This window comes from Tamandua tetradactyla, chromosome 10 (assembly GCF_023851605.1).
Source record: "Tamandua tetradactyla isolate mTamTet1 chromosome 10, mTamTet1.pri, whole genome shotgun sequence".
Classification (NCBI taxonomy): domain Eukaryota; kingdom Metazoa; phylum Chordata; class Mammalia; order Pilosa; family Myrmecophagidae; genus Tamandua; species Tamandua tetradactyla.
The window spans coordinates 25,229,744-25,253,273 of record NC_135336.1 but is presented as its reverse complement, the minus strand read 5'-3'; the positions used below and the strand labels follow the sequence as shown (position 1 = coordinate 25,253,273).

Genomic DNA, 23,530 nt, shown 5'->3' with positions numbered 1-23,530 from the left:
GGGGAGCATGGAGCCACATGTGGCTTAGGAGGCACAGAGCAGACCACATGGAGTTGAGGAAGTCGTGTATAGGTTTTGTTTATTTAAAAAAGATCATTGGCTGCTGTGTGGAAAAGAAATGGGAGTAGGGCAAGAGCCGATCTAGAAGGACAACTACGAGATATTGCCTTCCAAAACAAGAGATGATGATAGGGCAGTACTTTGTCCCAAAGAAGAAAAACATGACATAGCCTCAGCTAAGATTAACATTCTTTTATGTTACATTGACAACTTGTGAGAAAATGTCACTTTACATTTTGTTGGAAACTTATTGTTCCTTTCAAGTACAAATATGTGCTTATGTAAGTGACTTTAGAAATAAGCACAGATATGTGCTAACACCGGGATGAAAGGCTGCCTCGGAAGACGAGGAATGCAAAATGTAATATTCATAAGCTTGTGGCTATGTCTATGTGACAGATGTGTTTTTAAGTGTACTGTATATTTTAGGCAGAACTCTTTTTTCCTAGTTGTATACAGCACTAAAGAGGTGGAGTGAGCAAACCATTATATGCAAGTTGCTTTGTCTTTATGTTAAAAACAATTCACAGATGCATGCCCAGTAAAAGTTTACCCATATCACCTTCAATTTACTCTCTGTACTCTTGTATTGCTCAGGGAGAAATTCACAAACCACAATTGCACTGAGAGAGTATAATACAGCTCTATATTGGAAATAGATCAAGTAGACAAAAATGAATAAAGATGGGAGTGATCCAAACCACAATTAAAAAGCTTGATCTAATTTTGCACTCAACAAATACAAAATATGCACATTCTTTTGAAGCTCACATGGAACAATGATAAAAATTGACCATGTGTGATTACAAGTGTGTTCATTTTGTAACAACTCACTGAACTGTAAGTGTATGATTTGTGCATTTTTTCAACGTGTATGTTAAGCCTCAATGAAATGCTTTATTAAAAACAAAACAAAACAAAAATTAGATACATATGAGGTCCCAAATAGAGTCTCGCCACATTTTTTATATCATACAAAAAACGTTCTCTAACCATATTGCAATTAAATTACAAATTGACAATAAAAATATAGTCAAAGCAAAACATCTTTTGGAAAGTGAAAAAAGCATTTCTAAATACCTAACGGGTTAAGGCAAAAAAAGATTATGGAAATTATGAAATACTCAGAACCATATGACAATGAAAATACTAATCAAAACTTTTGGAGATGCAGCTAAAATTAAATATATATAATTATATGCAGGTACAATAAAACATAAAAATGAAATGAATGAGAGAGCTTAGGAAACTGGAAAATGAGCATTAGAATAAATTCAAGAAAAGTAGAAGAAAGAAATATGATGAAGTATTGATTACATAATTACTAAAATAAAAAATGGGAACTCTGAAAAGACAAAATAGACAAATCCTTAGAAGGATGGATTGTGCCAGTTTAAAAGTATTATGTACCCAAGAAAAGGCATGTTTTAATCCTGAGTCAATTTTGTGGAAGCAGCCGTTTCTTTTCTTTTCCTTTTTTTTTTTTTTTTAACTTTTTTATTGTATAATATAACACACATATATAGCAAAGAAATTAAAAAAAGCAGATTTCAAAGCATTCTTCAACAAGTTGTTGCAGGACAGATCCCAGAGTTTGTCCTGGGCTACCATATGATCCTCTCAGATTTTTCCTTCTAGCTGCTCCGGAATATAGGGGGCTAGAAGGTATAAATATTTTTTAGTCATCACAATTGACTTTTTTTTTCTTTTCTGTGAAAAATAACACATACACAAAAAAGCACAAATTTCAAAGCACAGCATACAATTAGTTGTAGAACGTATTTCAGAGTTTGGCATGGGTTACAATTCCACAATTTTGGGTTTTTACTTCTAGCTGCTCTAAGATACTGGAAACCAAAAGAAATCAATTTAATGATTCTGCAATCATATTCATTCGTTAAATCCTATCTTCTCTGTATAACTCCACCATCATCTTTTATCTTTCTATCCTTCTCTTTAGGGCTGTTTGGACTATGGCCCTTCTAACTTTTTCATGTTGGATGGGTCTGTCAATAATATGGGCTAGGGAGATGGAACCTTCTGATGTTGTGGAGAAGCTGGGCCCTTTAGGTTTCAGGACTTATCTTGTCCAGGGACACATCTGGAGGTTGTAGGTTTCTGGAAAGTTTCTCTAGTGCATGGAACCTTGTGGAATCTTATATTTTGCCCTCCGTGTTCTTTAGGATTGGCTGAAACAGTTCTGTTTGGGGTTTGGCAGGTTATGATAGGTAGCAGTGTCTAACCGAAGCTTGTGTAAGAGCAACCTCCAGAGTAGCCTCTCAACTCTATTTGAACTCTCTCAGCCACTGATACTTTATAAGCTACACTTCTATTCCCCCTTTTGGTCAGGATGGAATTGTTGATCCCACGGTGCCAGGGTCATTTGAACTCTCTCAACCACTGATACTTTATAAGCTACACTTCTTTTCCCCCTTTTGGTCAGGATGGAATTGTTGATCCCATGGTGCCAGGGTCAGATTCATCCCTGGGAGTCATCTCCCATGCTGCCAGGGAGACTTTCACCCCTGGATGTCATATCCCACGTAAGGGGGAGGGCAATGATTTCACTTGCAGAGTTGGGTTTAGAGACAGTGAGGCCACATCTGAGCAACAAAAGAGGTCCTCCAGAAGTAGCTCTTAGGCATGCCTGTAGGTAGGCTAAGATTTTCTGCTACCTACATAAGTGTCACATGAGTAAGTCTCAAGATCAAGGGCATGGGCTATTGATTTGGGGGTTCCTAAAGACTGACACAGTATCAGGGGATTCCTTGATAGTAAAGTTTAATAGTTCCATATTATTTCTCCCATTCCTCCAGCAGCCATTTCTTTTAATCCTGATTCAATACTGTAAGTTGGAACTTTTTATTAGATCGAGATGTGACTTCCCCCATTCTAGGTGGGTCTTGATTAGTTTACTAGATTCTTTAAAAGGGGAAACATTTTGGAGAAACCTCAAAAATGACAGAGCCTACAGAAAGAGCTGACAGAGACAGAGAGCTGACACAGAGGCTGATACTTAGAGAACAGAGACTTAGATGTTGGAAATGCTTGGAGCCCAGCAGATGTTGCCATGAAATGTTAAGCAAGCCAGAACCTGAAAAGAGCCAAGGAAGCCAAGAAATGAAAGCCAGTCCTCAAGAAGCAAAGTGAGGAACTCCTACAGGAACAGAGGCTGAAAGCAAAGGAGCCCAGGAGCAAGGGACCAGTGTGCCTTCCCAGCTGACCGAGGTGTTCCAGATGCATTGGCCTTTCTTGAATTAAGGTATCATTCCCTGGATGCTTTAGTTTGAAAATTTTCATAGGCTTAGAACTGTAAACTTGTAACTTATTAAATTCCCATTATAAAAGCATACCATTTTCAGGATACTGCAATTCTGGCAGTGTTTACAAACTAAAACATGGATGAAGAAAAAAAGAAGAAAAATTTAAAAAAGAAGAAAAAAAGAGAAAGAAATTCCTCATCTTATAAGCAAGAAGAGTAATGTAATTATAAATACAGTAGAGATTGGAAAAATCGTAAGAGACTAGAAACTATGGCAATACATTTAAAACAAGATGTGTGAGAAAATATAAATTATCAAATTGATTCAAGAAGAAACAGAAAACCTGACAAGCCAATAATCATTATAGAAATTTAATTGGTAGCCAAAAGTCTCTCCTAAAAAAAAAAAAAAAAGACAGTAAACCCAGACAATTTTGCAAGAAAATTTCATCAAGCTTTGAAGGATAGTTAGTCCCTGTCACAAAAACTGTTTTGGAGAATTACAAAAAAAAAGAATAAAGGAAAAGAACAAAGGAAATTTATCTACTCTTTTTATGTAAATATAATACCAAAACTAAACCAGAACAAAATAAGAGAAAGAAAATTATAGTGTCAACTTACGCATGAATATAAATGCTAAAACTTTAAATAAAAAGCTAATAAATTTAATTCATTGGTGCATGAAAAAATACACATTATCACCATGAAGTAGGATTAATTCTGCTAACCCCAATGCCTACATCCATCCTTATCAAAGGCTTGTTCATTTGGTTGGAGATATCCAGCACTTGTACACAATAGCAATCTATGCCAAGTAAATCTGAAAATCTTACGAAAGACGTCGAATTTCAAGAAATTGATGAAAGTGATGTTGGTGAACTGCTGAATCCACATGCAAAGTCTCTAATACAGGAGGATCTCAAGAGTCGGACCAAATAACCAATGAAAAACAGAAAATCAATAAGAATGATAATGAGATCAACGCTTGATAACAAAATACTTCGATTTCAAAGGATTAAGAGAGACCCTTGGGAAAACTGGGTAAAGCCCTCCAGTACTTTTGTATATATGATTCTGCTGCAAAAATCAAATGTAAAGTGAAGAGTAATGTGCTACATAAGAAAAATTAAGTCCAATTTACATTTGATTTATAAGAATTAGCACATAGTTGCAAATATACTTAAATTTGTTAAATGTAAGATCTATTCATTTTCGTTACTTTTTATCGCATTTTTCTAAGATAAAGCCCAAGTTTTTTTCTTCATTATGGAATCTTGGTCTCCATATTAAATAGGTTAACTCTGTCTTGTATCAATTGTCTGGAGGAAAAGAAGATCCCTGGATTCATCTCCATGTTTTCCAAACATGCAATATTGTAAAACGCCCCCCCAGGGAATTGTGAAAATACAGAATCCTGGGCCCTGATAGACTAATTCTGAATCTTCAAAAGCAGAACCCAGGATTCCATATATTTTTAACAGGACTCGTATGATCTGGCAAGCGTGGGAGTCACTATCTTAATGCATCCAAGTAGGAAATTATGAAATTCATTTTTTCTCTCCCTCTGTCTTTTAACATTAAGAAGTCTGTTAACCTTTTCAGCTGACTTGTCCTCACTCCACTTCTTTTTTCTTTTCTCATATCTCTCTTCCAGTGTTAATGTCTAATCTATGAGAAAAAGTTTTTTGAAATTTAAACTATGTTTAGAATTTTGCATCTTATTTTTATTCTTACTGTTTTAAAACACCTTTGAATAAAACAGAACCTCCATTTTTGCTCCTTTGAAACTGTGAATGATTTTTAACAAATTCATTTTTTTCTATATTGCCTCAGCCTTTATTCTCATGAACCCATTTTATTCTGTAGTCGTTTGAACATTCCACGGCTTTGCATGTATTATCATGGTGTGTGCTCTTTCTGTACTGCCTGATTGTCAGCTCCTCGAAGACAAACATCACAGCCTCTGTTTCTTCTGCATTTCTTCCCTGAGCCTAGAAGACTAAGATTGACTAGTGTGCTGTGTGCTTCATGAAGTAGGTGCTTAATAAATATTTTTAAACAGTATTAACATGCTGAATAAATTTGACAGCAGTGCGGCTCCTCATCACTTCGAGTGCCAACACTTTCTAGCCCCTTCCTTGCCTAGCAACCATTTCCCAGCATACCTATATGTCCCCAGACGTTTCATCCCAGCTGGAAGCTGTCTTTGTTCCTTGCCTGAGTTATGGAAATACTGTTTACATTTCTTTCCCCCTGAGGAGTCCCTTATTGGTACCAAAAGTCACTATTGTGTAACTTGAAGCTACTTTTTTCCTTTGGGGTGGTGTGGGAGTGAGGGACTGTAAAGACGGAGAAATTTTCATTTCAGGTTATGTTTCTTTTCTCTCCAAATCATTTTTTTTTACAGTAAGATACAATGCCCCTATGATTATTTTCATATCTCTAAAATGTTTTTCATTCTTAGCATCTGAAGAGTGCTAAGGATTTTAGGTAAGCACTTTTATTACTTATTGTTTCTTTACAAGCTTTATTCAGTGTCACTTTTTTTCTGACCTACTATAATCAGTCATGCAATGCTTCTTTGATAACATCATTCTCTTATTAAAATATTATTTTGTGCCTACGAAAAAGAATATTATGCCTATATTGTATACATTTAATGTGTACATCTTTTCCCTGGATAGAGATTTTATGCTTTGCAAAGCAGTTTGGCATCTATCCATTAGTTTATTTAATCCTCACAACACCCTTGCTAGGTGGACAGAAAAGGGATCGTAATCAAGCTATAGAGGAGGAGAACTCTGAGATGTCAAGTGGCTTTGCTGAGGTCACATAATTGGACAGACCCGCACTGAAACCCAGAACTTGTGAGTTCAGATCCGTCCCGTTCCCCAGGCTCCCCCAGTCCCACGCAGGTCAACTTAAAATACGCTCTGGTTATGTCGGTATAAATAAAGCTGCTAGAAAGAAGCAGTAACATGATAGAAGTAGGAGGGTGGGTGGGAGGGGAGGAGAAAAAGGTACATTGCTCATGCGCAGATCACCAGCACGGGCCGGAGAGGTGAAAAACCTACAGGAAAAGAGGTTGACCTCTTTGCTAACCTCCACCTCCACCTTCTGCCTAACGCGCAGGCGCATTTCCTTGAGCTGAAAGTCAGCCTGAAGGGGGCGGGATTTGGAGCCGCGCAGGCGCGATTGTGCGCCGGGTAGCCAAGATGTCGTTTCCTAAGTATAAGCCGTCGCGCTTGGCCACCCTGCCCACTACTCTCGACCCAGCCGAATACGACATATCTCCGGAAACCCGGAAGGCTCAAGCCGAGCGGTTGGCCATAAGATCCCGGCTTAAACGGGAGTATTTGCTTCAGTACAACGACCCCAACCGCCGAGGGCTTATCGTGAGTTGGGGGCCGGCCGGGCGGGGATCTAAGGCCAGAGCCCTCAGACTGGGCAGCCAGACAGCCCACACCGGCCACTGGGGACCCAACGGGATTGGCCACCGTTCCCGACCGGTATCTTAGACACAGGGATTCTTCCAGGCCCGGAAAGCACGCCAATTTCCTAGCCCTTTGACCTTGGGGAACTTGGTGGTCAAGAGGACCGGTTCTGGAGTGAGACGGAGGGGCTGCATTTGAGTCCTCGTTTGATCACATCCCGCCTGGATGATTCTGAAAAAGTTATTTAACTCAGCTGAGCCTCAGTTTCCCTATCTGAAAAATGGGGATAATTTAGTACTTCTATTTTATGAGGCTTTTGTGAGGATTAAGTGAGCACTTGGTGGGCTGAGCCCAGTGCCTCGCTTGTGAGGAGTGTTCAGAAGGTGTTTATATATATACTTAAAAGTTGTTTTCTACCTTTCAGTTCACAGCTTATGGAGACGCTGCTCTCTTCTGATGGGAATATAGTGGTTCTTCAACTATCTCTTAAAGACCCTACAGCTTGTTGAAGCTTTATGCTTTGAAGTTGGGTGCTAGGACTCTAAATACTGGCAAAGGATAGGACCTTGGGCAACTTACCTTATAATCTCTCTGAACCTTAATTTTCTAATCTTTATAGGGAATAGCAGTACATTCTTCGTAGAATGGCTGTGAAGTGAGATAGTGTATGTAACTTACCTGCACATAATAGTTGCCCAATAAACTGATACCTCTTATTATTTAACAAGTTATTTAGAGGGCTACACCTTATTAATTCTCCCATTTTACAAATGAGAAGACAACGTGGAAAGACAAGTCGTTCATGCAGAGAGATTCCCAGTTAGCAAGAATTTGAACGGCATTTGAGCTCTGCTCCCAAAAGCCTATGCTTTAAGCCAGTTGACTGCTGTCTCCATCCAGAACCTTGTTTACTTGGGAAGGAGATGCAGAGACATTTATTATATACATATTCACATTATTGGGTTTGATATGCTAGATAATATGATGCAGTGAAAAAGAATGATGAGGCATTGGAATCAGACAGAACTGTGATTAAACCCAGATCTTCTATTTTCCAGCTATGTGGCAATTTCACTTTTCTTATATGTAAGATAAGGTAATGATACCACACTCATTGATTGTTCTGATAATTAAGTAATGCCTAACACTTAATCATTTATTGTTCATTAAATTCCCTTGCCCAATCTTTAAGGATGATTGATTCAGTCAGTATATTATTGCTTAGGCCCTATTATGTGCCAGGCCCTGTTTTTGATGATAAAATACGAATGAAACAGGCAAAAGAAGGCTGAGCCTTCTTTCCATTGGAGGTTACAAGTAATAAACAAGTTAATAGATCAAATTCTCTAGCATATTAGAGAGTGGTAATTGATAAGAAGAAAAATAAAACAGGGAAGAGGATTAGGATTCTGTGGCGGGGGTGGAGGCGGGGATAAAGGGGGAGTAGTTATAATTTTAGATAGGTTGGCGAGGTAAGGCCACTCTTGGAAGGTGACATTTATGTAAAGACCTCAAAGGCATAAGGTGAGGGAACTAGCCATGCGTTTATAGGGGGATATGCATGCAAGGCAGAGCAGACAGGAAGTGCCAGGGTCCTTAGGCAGGATTGTGCTGATGAATAAAAAAAAAATACTAAAGAGGTCATTGTGGTTAAGTGGAAAGAGGTGAGGGCAGAATGGGAAGAAAGGTTCGGTATCAGGGACTAGATCACACTGGGCCTTGTAGATCCTTGAAGGATTTACTGAGTAGGGAGTCACATAATCGGGACTTAGATTTTAACATTGAGTTTCTCTGACTGCTTAGCTACTAAGCAGTTGGGAATAGACTATGGAGGAGCAAGGGCAGGAAGAGGGGGACTAGTTAAAAGGCTCATGCAGTAAACCAGCTGAGAGATTTTGGTGTATTATACTTTAACAAAGCTATTCTTTCTATAAAACTACTTTAATAGTGTGAAATGTGGTACTAATTTTTGCTTTTAAAATATCAGCCAGAACAACTTAAAAATTTCAAGTTCAGAGTTCGCCTACCTCCATCTTCACCTTTGTGCAGCTTATTTGTGGTCTGGAAAGATCAAGATGGGAGTACCAATAGAAAGGGTCCTGGAAGCAAAATACAAAGTATAATTCAGCATACAGAATCAGTTTGTCTTCAGTGGGAATCCTGTATGATTCTGATGGGCACACTTCATGAAAGACATGAAGCACAAAATCTAAAGAAGAGTACATAAAAATGACCAAAGAAATGAAGAGAGAAAAATATTCTTAACATTCTTAACACTTAAATAAACCAAACTGGAGGGTGATGTAAGATTCTGTAAATTTCTGAAGGATTTGAACTAGATCATAAGAAAATTATTCAACAAATACTAAAGTAAAGATCTTACCTGAAGCTATTTAGAAATGTTCAGGGTATACCCTTAGCTGTTAGACAGAGTGAAGAGGCATCTCCTATGCTGTTCCATAAAAGTGCTGATGAACTTGTTTCTCAGTATCACACTTCTTTGGTTCTTATAACTTTTTGTTTTCATTAATTTTAGGAAGACCCTGCTTTAACCCGTTGGACCTATGCAAGATCAGCAAATGTCTATCCCAATTTCAGACCTACTCCCAAGACCTCTCTTTTAGGTGCTGTGTTTGGAATTGGGCCTCTCGTCTTCTGGTATTATGTTTTCAGAACTGACAGGGTAAGTCTTAGGACCTCCTGTTTAGTATTTGCGTGATAGGTTCCCAGCAGTGCCTGCTGCAATCATTTTTTGTGATGATTGCCTCAGTGCCTCACATATCTTGGATCTCGACTCTTCTTTTTATCTTTGTTTCCATTCAGCAAGAGTTAAAACAAAAAGTTTTCAGCTGTGTGCTTGGTTTTATTGCCTTATTTCAATTCAAAGAAAGAATATTTTTAATCGTGATAGGTTTTGGGTCTTTCAAATTAAGTAATAAAATGATCAATTTAAATTTCTAAGTCCTCAACTTAGCTCATGAAAGAATTTTCCTGGTGTCTTTTAGATGATGTAAAGAAATTGTATTGTGAATACTAAGCAAGTGATACAGAAATTACTTTTACAAAAGTTCTTTTTTCTCATGAGAAGATTTGGAGAAATTAAACTTTTCTGATTCACCTTTAGGTACTGTCTTTGTACATTTTTGTATTTGAATTTTTAAGTTCATTTTTCTTAAAAAGAGAGATGTTTATCAGGTCGGGTATTGGTAGGATACATAAATATTTGTGTCATTTAGTGTCTTCCCTGTTCATATGCATTCTAGTTATGTTGGTCACATTTTGTGAATTAATGTTAAAGCTTATTAATGCTTTAACCAGAGAAGCAAAACTGCCTGTTCTGGGAATCACTACCATCAAAGGCCTGGGTCTGTGATCCCAGTATCAGCAAAGTTTATCTTTGGCAACAGAGTACTTCTCTTCTGATACCTGGCCCTCAGCCCCCAGGCCTTATATTGCTCTCTAGACGAGCCTGTCCATCTAGCTCTACCCTTAACTAGCCAATCCATTACTATTAGAATTCATGCATTTTGATTATTTGTTTATCTGCTTAACAGAAAGGTAATCCACAATTTCCAAGAAGGGGAAATTTGTTTGCATTTTTAGTGTGGTGATTGCTAAAATGTGGAAAAGATGCTTTCAAGTAGGGGTATTTTCTAATTGTTCTTTTATTTCTTTGGATTACTACCTCTTCACTCATTCTCCCAAGTTTAAATGATGGTAAATTGTACATGGGTTTGGGGTTTTTCATTCCTATTTTCAGAGGTTTTGCCAGAATGCATTGTTTTTGTTTTTGTTTTTTCGGGGGGGGGCAGGTGGGAATCAAACCCAGGTCTCCTGCATGGAAGGCGAGCATTCTACCACTAAGCCACCCGTGCACGCAAAATGAATACATTGTTTTTAATATACTTTTTTCCCTGTCTATACAGGATAAGAAAGAAAAACTCATCCGGGAAGGAAAATTGGATCGATCCACAGACATCTCATATTAAGTCTGGCATTGATGATTATATATGTTCTTGCTTAAATAAATCTAGTAATCATTAAACAGTTTCTCTTTCTTATCATTACCTTGATTCAACAAGCATTTCCTGGACTTTGTGGAATCCCTGCTTTCCAAGAGTTCATAGTGTAATGAAGAAACACATTCATGTTCATTCATTCAGTTGTTCAGCAAATGAATGCTCACTGTGTGCTATGAACTGAGAATACAGTGTTCACTAAGGCAAATCTGGTCCCTGTACTTGAGGAGTTCACATTCTAATGCCTGTTTGTTCAACAGTTATTATTAGAGTGCTTATGTGCTTGGTACTATTTAAAGTTTCAGTCCTTCTCTGGTCCCAGCCCCACTAGTAAATGCACAAGAATAGTAATTGTATGGTAAAGGATACAGTAGAGATTCAGAAAAGTGATCTAGGCAAGCTGATGGGGAAACAGTTTGGACTGAGGAATGAAGTTCACAAGGCTGATGGGCTAAAGCAGGAGCACCAAAGGGCAAGGTGTACTGTGTATGTCTAGATTGGGTGCTGCTGTTGAGTGAGGAGAGAAATGGTGGAGGCTATGATGAGGAGCAGAAGTATAATGATTAAGAGCATGGGCCTTAGAGCTCAGATCTGACTTCAGCAGCTGGAATACTGGGCCTCCTTTTCCTCATCTCTAGTATGGAGAGAGTAATGCCTATTATCTTATAAGGTGATGAAAAAAGTACAACAGTATTGTTTGATAGGTTAAAACTACCCCAGTGTAGCTTGTTTTCAGTTCAGTGTTTTGAAGTACTTAAGTGACAATTTAGTCCATAAGAGTGAATGAAATCAAATGCTATAAGAGGAACTGCATACACTATAGTTTGCATTTGTATATTAGGTTTTAACTTTTAAAGCATAGTCACAACTCTTCTCTCATTTGATTTTTATCTTAGTCTGGGTTACCCAAAGAGCAGAGCTCAAGAGAAAGGCTTGTCTGCAGGTAGTTTATGTTAGGAATGGGTGGGAAACAGTAGAAAAGAGATAGGGAAGGTAGGGAAGCCAATGAAGTGTGTATTGTTGTCCTGGTGGCCTCAGAGTAATGGCCTCAATTCCACTAGGAACTTTCTGGGAGCCCTGTAGAATGCACACAATTTCCGCTCCACGACATGGACCCTAAGCTCCTCTAATTAGTGGTCAAAAAGTCTCCTAGGCAATTCCCTTGCACTTCCAAGTATGGGCATGACTCAGAATGAGTGGGTTCTTGCCCACATCATACATGGAGGAGAACGGACACTTAGGGCAGAAAACAAGAAACGTGCTGTACAGAGGTGAACTGTCAGGTTTCACGTGTAGACAGCTGATAGCTGCAACAATGTTAGGAGTAAAATGGTGGGCCAAGAGGATGTGAGGTAGGGCCCAACATTTCCTCATCTACTCCAGACACGATCTGGACTTGCTTGGGTACTCAGTAAGTCCAAACTGTAACATGGCTTTCAAGAATGACCAACTACAATCTCTACAGAACACTCAGTATAGGAGGATTAGTGGAGCAAGCTACAGTTCAATGTCACAACCAGTCTTTGAGGTCATAACATTCATCATTTCTGCTCTGCTTTCCATATTTCCCTTCCTTTGGCTATCACTTTAGCAAGTTTGTATTGCTTGCCTCGTGGAGTCAACTAGATCTTTATTTCCAAAGACGAGAACCTTAGTTAACACTAGCATTATCAGGTCTCTGTGGCACCAATTGTCTGATTACAGTTATCATTGGACATGCAAGCACTGAGATGCTCCAGGGAAAACCCTGGGTTCTAGACATAACCCTTCCTGCCCTCACTGTAGCAGCAACCCTAGCTCCTTGTAATCAGAATTGATTACTGCTGCCAATATGGAAACTTGTTTTTTCTACTGTTTGCTAAAGAACCTCAAAATGACCAGGAGGTTTTCATAGCTTCAAGTTAACTGGAACACTGATTGGATTACCCTGGTACAAATGTTCTCCCTGCTCCCTCATTGTGGGGACTTCTAATCCACTGAAACCTGTATTTGTAGGGAAGGAAAGCATGTATTCCACAAGTGAGTCATTGGGATAGTGGAAGGCCAATCTTACTTCCTTCTCATGTGTCTCAGACTCATAGCTCCCAGCTTCTACATACTATTGTCGGTTCATTGCATACACAACATGGTCATCATTGCACCCCAATCCTGCACCGTGTTGTTCCCAAGCTGGTACCTTAGGGAAGATTTAATAGTCTCAACTGTATTTATTTGCATCCTAGAGCTGCTTGAGCCCAATTCCAAATATACCATTTCCATTGTATGATAAACTGCTGCTATGCCCACCTGCCCACATGACTCAGAGTTTCTGACATGTTTCTGACATGCTCATGATGGCAGCTCTGTTTGCATGTCTGATTGCATTGTTACTTGATCTCATGCTGACACTTTGTCTTTACTGGGGTCTACTAGGATGCCCAGCTGTTTTTGGAATGGTAAATTGTTTCTGCTGCAGAAGGCTTTTACTTCAAAACCCTAAGAGTCTGTGTTGTGGCTGTGATTTTGCCAGCATATTGCAGGAGACTCCAAACAGCATCCTTAATCTACCAGGATCATCTAGAGTATTAATGCTATTGTGTGATATGTCCCAAGGGTGGGGTGCTTGCTTGACAACCTGGATTGCTACATGCTCTTCCTCTGAACTCCATTCCAAAAACTGACAACCTTATGAATTATCCCATAAATGGGTCAGGCAGTGTTCTTAATTAGGGTATGTGCTGCCTCCAAAAACCAAAGAGACCCATAGGGTGCTGTGTCTCTTTTGTGGTAGCAGAAGGTGTGAAGGCAACAAATTGTCCTTTACCTTAGCAGGACTGTGCCTGCATGCTCTGGACCCTTGGGCCCCCTGTAAACATCAATGATATGGCAGGGTCATGAAGCTTTATAGGGATTAACATTCACTCTCTGGTATCTCTTATGTGGTGGATTGGAGATATGTACCCCAGAAAAATATATTCTTAATCCATTCCTGAGGGTGTGAACCATTATTGTAAATAGGAACTTTTTAATGAGATTACTTCAGTTAAGATGTGGCCAAGTGAGTCAGGATGGGTCTTAAACCTATTACTGGGAATTAGAATTATAGAGAAAGTCACAGAGAGGGAAAAAGCAAGTGAGCAGCCAGAAGCTGAAAGCCAATAGAACCCGGAAGAGAAAGGAGAAGATACCACCATATGCACTGCCATATAACAGAAAAGCCTTGAACCGAGGATCATTAGCAGCCAGCCCCAGAATGGCACAATCTTCTGGGAGAAAGCACTGCTTTGGTGATACCTAAATTTTGGACTTCTAGCCTCAAACCTGTGAGTCAATTAATTCCCATTGTTTAAGCCAGTCCATTGCGTGGTGTTTGTCTTAGCAAATAGAAAACTAAATTATCTTACTAGGATTCTAAGGTAATGAAGAGTCTAATCTATGATGAGCAGAAGCTTTGATGCAAAAATAATAGAAAATGTGGGAAATGGAAGTTCAAAGGTGCCAAGAAAGTAGACATATGGAGTAAGCTATGTAATGGCAGAACACAAGTATAGATCCATGAATTTCAGGAAAACAGATCTTTGAACTATTTTGGACCTATAACTACCCCTCTGTGCCAGTGAGACTTGTCTGAATAATGTCATTCCTGTTTTCATTTTCCATATAATACTTGTTTGCTAATTGTCCCTACCTTATCCTTGTAACAACTGTCCCCTCTTCTTCCACTCCCTAATTTGACTAAACTTAAATGACCTTATAGACCTTGGAACCAAAATATCTCAAATAATTTTCTTAGGCTACTCTTATTTTACTCAAGGGCAAAAACTGAAGGAATTCTACTCTGACCTCCAGTCTTTTTTTAGATAACATTTAACATTTTTGTTATGCATACGTACAAGTCTATTATAGAGAACTTAGAACTAAGTAAAATAATAAATCTCAATTCTACCATACAGGCATGACATTTTGGAGTATATCTTTCTAAAGTTTTTTTTTTTCTTTGTGTTTGCATATCTTTTTTTTTCTAAAAAAAGAAAAAGATCCTGCTGTACATATTAATTTGAATTTTTTTGACCCAAAGATTTCTCAAGAACATCTTTCCATGTAATGACTCTTCTACCTTTTAAACAGTGCAGGTATTATGTGTCTATCATAATTTATTTACTCAATATCATTGTTGGACATTTCATTTTCCAATGTTTTTGCTATGATGACCAATGCTTTAATGGGCACTCCTTTATTTCCCAAATTTTTTTGTATATCCCTAATTTTTCTCTTAAAATAATTTCTGAAAGTGGAATTTTTGGGTCACTAAATATGCAGATGTTTAGTGTATTTGATATAAGCATAAGGCTTTATAGTTTTATATTCCCAGGCCCTGGATTTTGATACCTGCTTTCTGTACCTTCTCCAACATAGGGCATCACTTTTAATGATGCTGCAGAACATAATAAGAGCACAGTCTAAACTGCTAAACTTCCAGCCTTTGTAGCCCTGTTCTGCCACTTACTGATGAAGTGACCAGAAACTAGTTAAATTCTCTGTGCCTCAGTTTTTGTATCTTTAAAATGGATATATTAATAACATTTATAGTGATGTTTAATGAGTTATTACAGTGTTTACAACAGTGACACATATTAAGGTCTCAATAAGTGTTTACCATTATTATTTTTAACCTGGCTGATGGAAAATATATTTTAATTTGAATGTCATTTATTTTGGGGTTTTAGATTTTCCATGCATATTTGTCCATTTGTATTTTGTGGGCTGCTTGTTAAATCCATTTCCTATTTTTATGATGTTGTGTGCTCTTTTCTCAATAATTTTAAGGCTTAAATAGTTTTTTCAACATCAAAAATTTTGGAGAGTTTTTGAGAGTATACAATTTCAAAAGATTTTTGGCAGTCAGGGACAGAAACTAACTCTGGGTAGCTCATAGACTTGTTGGGCGTGCTGGAAAACCATGTTGGGGCCTTGCATCCAGGAACGATGCCCAAAATCACAGCCCAGAAATGGTCTGGTGAGGACAGCTTTGCTGCCTCCTCTGAGCACTAAATGCTGCCATCTGTCTGGTTGAAGTACTAATCCTGGCTACCAGGCACAGGGGTTCCCACTGGTATTGCTGTCCATGTTGACCCAAGAACTTAAGCTATTGCAACCACTGCCATCAGAAAGCATTCTTCGGGGTTCCCATACATTCCTGTCACTTGCTTCTGAGTCCAGGTGAATCAGATTGGATGAGCCTGGGTCATAGCCTGAATCTATCTACAAAGGAGGATGGAAAAGCAAGCATGTAGCATGTTCAGCTGTATAGTGGGAGACAGGTACATATTCCCAAAACATGAGAGGGCTCAAATGCTGAGCATCCAAAAGAAGAAGAAAGAGAAGGAGAAAACAAATGTGTAAAAGGGTATTGCAAATAGCCCAGCATAACCATATAACAGAGGGCAAGGGGAATGGAATGGGACAGGAATGTTGGAAGAATCAAAAGGAAAGCTGGCCAGGGACTAGATCATAAGGGCCTTATAAGCACCGTAAAGAAGTTTAGTGTTCGTCTTGATGGCAGTGGAGAGCCACAGAAGGTTTTAAGCAGTCCTAGTCTGATGGGATTTGTATTCCTAGAAGATCCCCCTGGATGATAACAGGGGGCAAGAGAGACTGAAGCAGAACCAGTAAGCAGGCTACTGCAGGTTTTCAGACCAGAAACGAGTTTCAATTTTTGAGACAGCCTTCAATGCAGAACAAAGCAGCCCCTGCCAACCCTAGAATGACTCATTTGGATGTGAACTTGTTGAAAGCTTTATGAAAGTCTAAATATATTGTCTCTATTAATTCCTCTTTATGCACATGCATGAGGAGCCAGTCTTCTTAATCATTCCTTATCCTTGTATGACATCCCCTCTTCTTCTCTGGAACAATTTTGCTTCTCTAACAGGCTGATTTGTTTAAGTACTATGTCTTCTGACCCTTTTTTATGGAGAAAAGATTATATTTTCACTCTGATTGAAATCCCATTGAGTTTAGTCCCTGATTTATTTTCCTTTTTATATTTTCTCATTCATAGCAGCCCTGACACAGTCTTCTCATAACTTTGAGGAAGATATTTATTGTCTGTCACTACATTCTTCATGGTCGTTAATGGGTTATTTGATGAGTTTAGAGTTCTGTACAAGCAGCTGTCTCTATATAATTTGAACAATTACAAAATATGGACAGTACTTTAAAATTGTTAAAAATGGAATTCCCGACATATATTCAAACATTTTGGATTTTCAAAGCTTCCACAGCACTGTCTACCTTTGTGTAAACAAATAGGATTTTATTGGATCTGTTTCTCTCTTAGAAGACCCATTTGTTACCTATAGCTATAAATTCAATACTTTCAGTTTCCTCTAGCTGCCTTGTGTATGTCATTTCTCTGGCTGAGATGGAAGCTCCTCATTCTGTGATGCTAATTGTGGCCTAGAGAGACACCTAACCATGTTATCCACCTAGAGATCCTTCATCTTCAGTTACCAAAAAGTGCAGTGGGCGTTGATTTCATTGCAAGCTTCAGAATTGAAAGAAAGCTCAACATCTGATATCTGACGTCCTAAAGTCCTTAGGGATGGCTGGCTGGAGAAACCCCTGAGATTTTTGATGCAACCTCACACGAGAGTTCAAGTTCACTTTTCCCTGTATCTTTACTTATATCATCAATTGCATGTAAGTCATTGATCTCTTACGTAATTATTGGGCTATGGAAAAATTCTTGTGGTGGGGGAAAGCAGAAATGGGCCAAGGGTGCTCCAGAAATCAATATAGGAGGGACTTAGGAGCTGTAATCTGGTAAGACATAGTTGGGGATAGGGAGAGAAGGTGGTAGGGAACTTCTCTTGAAACAACATTGCATACTTAAGCACATTTTTAGACTTATGTTATATGTTTCATATCAATTAAAAAAGCAAAGTTTTATTTTTAAACTTTTTTTATTGTGAGAAAATAAAATATATACAAAAAAGCAATAAATTTCCAGGTACATTTTAATAAGTAGTTATGCAACAGATTTTAAGTTTGATATGGGCTACAGTTCCACGATTTTTCATTTTTTCTTCTAACTGCTCCAAGACACTGGAGACCAAAAGAAATATTGATATATTGATCCAGCAGTCATATTTATTTGTTAAATCCTATCTTCTGTATTATACTCTTCTGTCTCTTTTTTTTTGTGTGTGAAAGATAACATATATACAAAAAAGCAATAAATTTCAAAGTACGTTGCATCAACTAGTGTAGAACAAATTTCAGAGTTTAATACGGGTTACAATTCCACAATTTTAGGTTTTTCTTTCTAGTTGCTCTAAGGAAAAATGCAAAGTTTTCTAAAGAAGATTTTAATCATACTTTATAAAAGATGGAGAAACCATCTAAGACTATATTATTATCTCATATAGGGTTGCTTGGGTACAGAGTAGATAGGGATGGTCAATGTAATGGTTCTGATCTGTTTGTACTCCAGATAAACATGTTCTTAAATTTAACCCATTCCTGTAAGTGTAAATGGGATTTTTTTTTGGGGGGGTGGTGCATGGTCCGGGAATCGAACCTGGGTCTCGAGCATTCTAACCACTAAACTACCCGTGTACCCTGTAGATAGGATTTTTTCTTAAAATTGTTAAAAATTGTATAATATAACATATATACAAAGTAAAGAAAGAAAGAAGCAATAATTTTCAAAGTACTCCTCAACAAGTAGTTACAGTGCAGATCCCAGAGTTTGTCATGTGTTGTAGGTAGGACTTTTGATGAGGTTACTTCAGTTATGATGTGGCCCAATTCAATCAGGATGGGTCTTAATCCTATTATGAGAGTCCTTTAAAAGCAGAATGAAATTCAGACAGAGAGAGAGAAAGCCACTGGAAGCAAGAAACTGAAGGACAACAGAACCAGGATAAAATGAGGGAGGCCAGGAGAAATCTTCATGTGTGTTTCCATATGACAAAGAAGTCAAGGACCAAAGATTGCTGGCAGATGGCATCCAATCTTTAGGAAGAAAACATCACCTTGATAACACCTTGATTTGGACTTTCTCTTAGGCTTAAAAGCATGAACTAATAAATTCTCATTGTTTAAGCCAATGCATTGCATGGTATTTGTTTGAGCAGGCAAGGAAACTAAAATAGTCAGTTATTCTGAAGCCATATAGTAGAAGCTGTGCAGGCAGTTTCCTCTCCAAAATCATGATCTACGGAAAGGGTGGCCCACAGGTGATTTGGTTCTTATAGATTTGAGAGGAGGCACCAGGACAGAGGGCAAGGAGGGTGAGCTGCTATTGGTTTGTGGATACTGAGGATGGTTAGTTTCCTGGAGTCACTGGGCAAAGAAGCCTATGCCCCACTGAATTCTTAGAGGACACTGGCCTGCAGGTTTCCTTGCATTGATCAAAATATATTATTTGCCAGGTACTGGGGATACTAATATAAAGATACATCCCCTTCTTGGAGGAACTCATAGTAGAGAGAAAACCAACTCCAGCGGCCAACACATATTGAGCTCTCTCTGTGTTCTAGGCACTAAGCTAAACTAAGGGCTATGTACTTCTCCTATCATACCTCAAAACAACTCATTGAGTTGAAGCTGACTGTGAGAATGATAGAAAAGGAGGAGGGCTGGGGGCACATATGAAATTAGAAGGAATGACAGACGATAAAGACTGAGATGGTATAATCTAGTAACGTGTAGAGTATACAATGATAGTGACGAAATGTAAAAATTTAGAAATGTTTTTGCATGAGGAAGAACAAAGGAATGTGAATATTGCAGGGCGTTGAAAATAGATGGTCGTTCATATTTTAAAACTTCAACTTTTGTGTGAGACTAAAGCAAGAAATGCTTATTTGATACAAAGTTTATATTTTGACTAGTGCATTTCCTAATTTAACTTATATGGACAGTTTAACTGAACACCATAAGTACATGGAACCTTGAATAGGGCATGAGATTTTGCAGGTTTGTCCAGTGTGATACCCTGATAAATACCAGAGTGAGTTGAACAGTGAATAATGACGTATTTACAAAGTCCTCTTTAGGGAATGGCAAGAAAGGGGGAAAATTCAACTTCCCTATTTGGAGAATTCCTGCTATTCTCACAAGCAGTGGGGACAACCAAATCAATAGGCTGAGCCCTCAGTCTTGGGGTTTGTTCATATGAAACTTATCCCCACAAAGGCTAGGCTAAGACTACTTTAAATTAGGCCCAAGAGTCACCCCCAGAGAAACTCTTTTATTACTCAGATGTGGCCTCTCTCTCTCAGCCAACATGGTAAGTAAACTCATTGCCCTCCCCCTCTCTACATGGGACATGACTCCCAGGGGTATAAACCTCCCTGGCAGTGTGGGACAGAAATATTAGGATGAGCTTGGACTCAGCATCAAGGGATTGATAAAACCTTCTCGACTGAAGAGAGAAATGAGACAAAATAAAAAACGTCAGTACCTGAGAGATTTCAAACAGAGTTAAGAGATTATCCTGGAGGTTATTCTTACGCATTATATAGATATACCCTTTTTAGTTTAAGGTGTATCAGAATGTCTAGAGGGAAGTGCTTGAAACTGTAGAGCTGTGTTCCAGTAGCCATGTTTCTTGAAGATGATTGTATAATGATATAGCTTTCACAATGTGACTGTGTGATTGTGAAAACCTTGTGTCTGATGCTCCTTTTATCTATGGTATGGACAGAGGAGTAAAACATATGAATAAAAAAAAATGAATAATGGGGGAACGAATGTTAAAATAAATTGAGTAGATTGAAATACTAGTGACAAATGAAATGGAATGGTACAGGGTATAGGGAAAAAAATAGGGGAACAAAGGTTAAAATATATCGGGTGGATGGAAACACTAGCGGTCAATGAGAGGAGGGGTGAGAGGTATGGTCTGTATGAATTTTTTCTTTTTTCTTTTATTTCTTTTTTTTGGAGTGATGCAATCCAAGAAACAATCATGGTGATGAATATACAACTGTGTGATGATATTGTGAACCTTTGACTGTACACTAAGTATATTCATATGTTAAGAATGTTTCTGTTTGTATGTTATTTTGTTTTGTCAATAAAAATATTTAAAAAAAATAACTCATTTAGGAGGTCCCAATATCCCCAATATGCAGATGAGATTTAGAGAGGCTGAATAATTTTCCCACATTCACAGGGCTGAGGTAGGACTTAAATCTGGAAAGTCGGACTGCAGTGAGCATGATTTTAACCTCTCTTTGAAAAGGATAAGGACTGATGCTGTGGGGATTCGGGTACTGGGAAAAGATACCTAATCCAGCAGGGTTTAAGAGGTGCCACCTCCCTGTGTACATTTAGCTTTTCCAGCACATTCACAGATATAGAGACCATTAGAGTGGGAGGAATCATTAAAGATCAGCTAATCTCACAGCCTGATTCTATAGATAAGGTGTAGACAGGAGAAATGACTTGTCCCATTCTTCAAGGAACCTTACTATTTCAAGGATCAGGAATCTAGGTTTCGATTAGGAACTATGCTCTGATTGCCCATGTCATTAACTTGTAATTCGAGGTGAGACTGTCAGGTGCTGAAGACAATTGCCAGCCAACCTTCTTACTGCATACAAATAGCAGCCTTGTAAAGCCATTTTAATAAGAATAGATTTGGGGATGCAGAGAAGGTGGGTTTAACAAATGAGTATGATTGCTGAATCATTATATTGATATTTCTATTGGTCTTTAGTATTTTAGAGCAGCTAGAAATAAAAACCTAAAATTGTAGAATTGTTAACCATACCAAACTCTGAAATCTGTTCTACAACTAACTGTTGTGATAGGCTTTGAAATGTATTGCTTTTTTGTATGTATGTTTTAACAAAAAAGAAAAAAGTCAATTGTGGTGATACACAGCTCTATGATGATATTGTGAACCACTGATTTTACATTTTGGATAAACACCAATTACATGGTGTTTTAGTCTGACAAAGCTGCCAGAATGCAACACACCAGAGATAGATGAGCTTTTAATAATAGGGGATTTATTTAGTTAAAAACTTATAGTTCTTCAGAGGAAGGGCAGCTAACTTTCATCTGAGATTCTTTCTTACATGGAAAGGCAGAAGGAGATGTCTACTGGCCTTTTCTTCTGGCTTTGGGGTTCCAAAGCTTTCCCTGGGGCCATTCCTTCTGCATCTCCAAATATCTGGGCTGAGCCGCTGAGATGAGGTATGCTGAACTGCTGGGGCTGTGCTGCATTGATCTCTTTTCCGACCTCTCTTTTTTAAGCCTCCGGCTAATTAAACATGACTCATTGTGGAAGACACACCCCTTAGCCCACTGTAGATGTAATCAGCCATAGATGAGTTTCACATGTTAATGATTCCCAGTCCACTGCAAAAGAACTAGGCACCATCACCTGGCCAAGTTGACATCTGAACCTAACTACCACACATGATATGTGAGTATATAATATATATCAATAAAAAAATAAATAATTTTTTAAAATAATAGATTTGGGGAGAAATCATGCAGATGCTGGAAGCATTTTGTATAAAATAAGCATTAGCAGATCTATCTCTTCTGGAGACTGAGAGAATGGGGGTACCAGATTTAAACCTGATACCTTCTATATTATTCTTGCTGAAATGCCATAAGAAGGCATTTTTGGTGGGCTCTAGGTATTGCCCACCAATAGCCACTCCCTTTTCTTTCCTTCCAATAGAACCCCAATTTGTTTAGAAGGTTGGTGGAGATCCCTTATCTCAGGGAGAGTAGCCATGACCCCAGCCCCTAGGATTGCCAGAGACTGGTCCAAGAGCAGACATGTGACCCAGCTGTGTGTATGAAACTTGAGGGAAAGTCTGCTGGGGAGGATTTCCCTTCCTTAATAAAAAAGATAAAGTAGAGAATGTGTTTTGTCTCTTTGCCTTTATGCTTCCCCCTTCTTTGGCCTTGGACCGTGAAAATGCAAAGCCTAGAGACGGAATGAAGGTGATAATGCAATATGAGAAGAACAGTTGAAAGATCCTGGGTCCGGGATAACTTCACGTAACTATTGTCCCCATCCTGAACTGCCAACCTCAGAACAAGTGTCTACAGACTTCTAATGGTTCCCGTGGGACGGAGGGCAAAATCACCCAGTTGACAATCTTTGGTCTAGAGCCATTACTAGTAGCCTGGGCTGTGAGAGAAGCTCTCAAAAAGAAAAAAAAAGAGAAGGATGCTGCTATCACACCCTTCATTAATAGGAAAATACATAAAGATACCAAGGTATCTGGCAGAAGACACTCCAATCGTTGGAGACGCCTAATCTGGGTTATCTTTTTTCTTTAAGGTTTTCTATTTCTAAGCAAACAGATGATACATTTGAGGGAAGCATGGAAGAGGAAAGTGTCTCAGAGAACAGGGAATTAAGAAAATGCTGCAGATCTTTCTAGCTGATCTGAGGCACAACAGAAAGAAACTAAATCTTTTTTTAAATGAGCATGAACAGCCTGGCCTGGGTGAAATATTGTCTCCAACTGAGCAGTTGCTGGCTGCAGTGGGGAGATAAAGCACAAAGACTTGACTCCTCAGTGGGTGTAAATATAGGCTGTTGTATTAGCCCTAGGAAAGCTTTGCCACCAAACCAATAACAGAGTGAGCAGAAATGGGTGAAAGTCTAGTATGTGTATTCGATTAGAGTTACAATAAGCCCATAAAGAAAAGGCTGGGGTTCATGAGCTATATATGGTTATCCTAGAAGCAGACCTTGAGATAAAGGTTTGAGTGCAAGTTGTTCATTTGAG

At 38.5% G+C, this 23,530-nt stretch overlaps 1 protein-coding gene across 1 annotated transcript; it reads left to right on the top strand.

The window, feature by feature from the left end:
• Positions 1-6,471: 6,471 nt before the first annotated feature.
• Positions 6,472-10,801, top strand: NDUFB4 (NADH:ubiquinone oxidoreductase subunit B4). Its single transcript, XM_077118213.1, has 3 exons — positions 6,472-6,717; positions 9,293-9,439; positions 10,683-10,801. Exons 1-3 carry the CDS (start codon positions 6,538-6,540, stop codon positions 10,743-10,745), a joined length of 390 nt encoding a protein of 129 aa, XP_076974328.1. The 5' UTR covers positions 6,472-6,537; the 3' UTR covers positions 10,746-10,801.
• Positions 10,802-23,530: the final 12,729 nt, after the last annotated feature.

What these genes read in the sequence shown, in the direction of transcription:
- NDUFB4 (XM_077118213.1), top strand. Translation starts at nt 6,538, where the DNA reads ATGTCGTTTCCTAAGTATAAGCCGTCGCGCTTGGCCACCCTGCCCACT. An exon ending in CCAACCGCCGAGGGCTTATC is followed by an intron (nt 6,718 to 9,292) that starts GTGAGTTGGGGG and finishes CATTAATTTTAG; the next exon opens with GAAGACCCTGCTTTAACCCG. An exon ending in ATGTTTTCAGAACTGACAGG is followed by an intron (nt 9,440 to 10,682) that starts GTAAGTCTTAGG and finishes CTGTCTATACAG; the next exon opens with GATAAGAAAGAAAAACTCAT.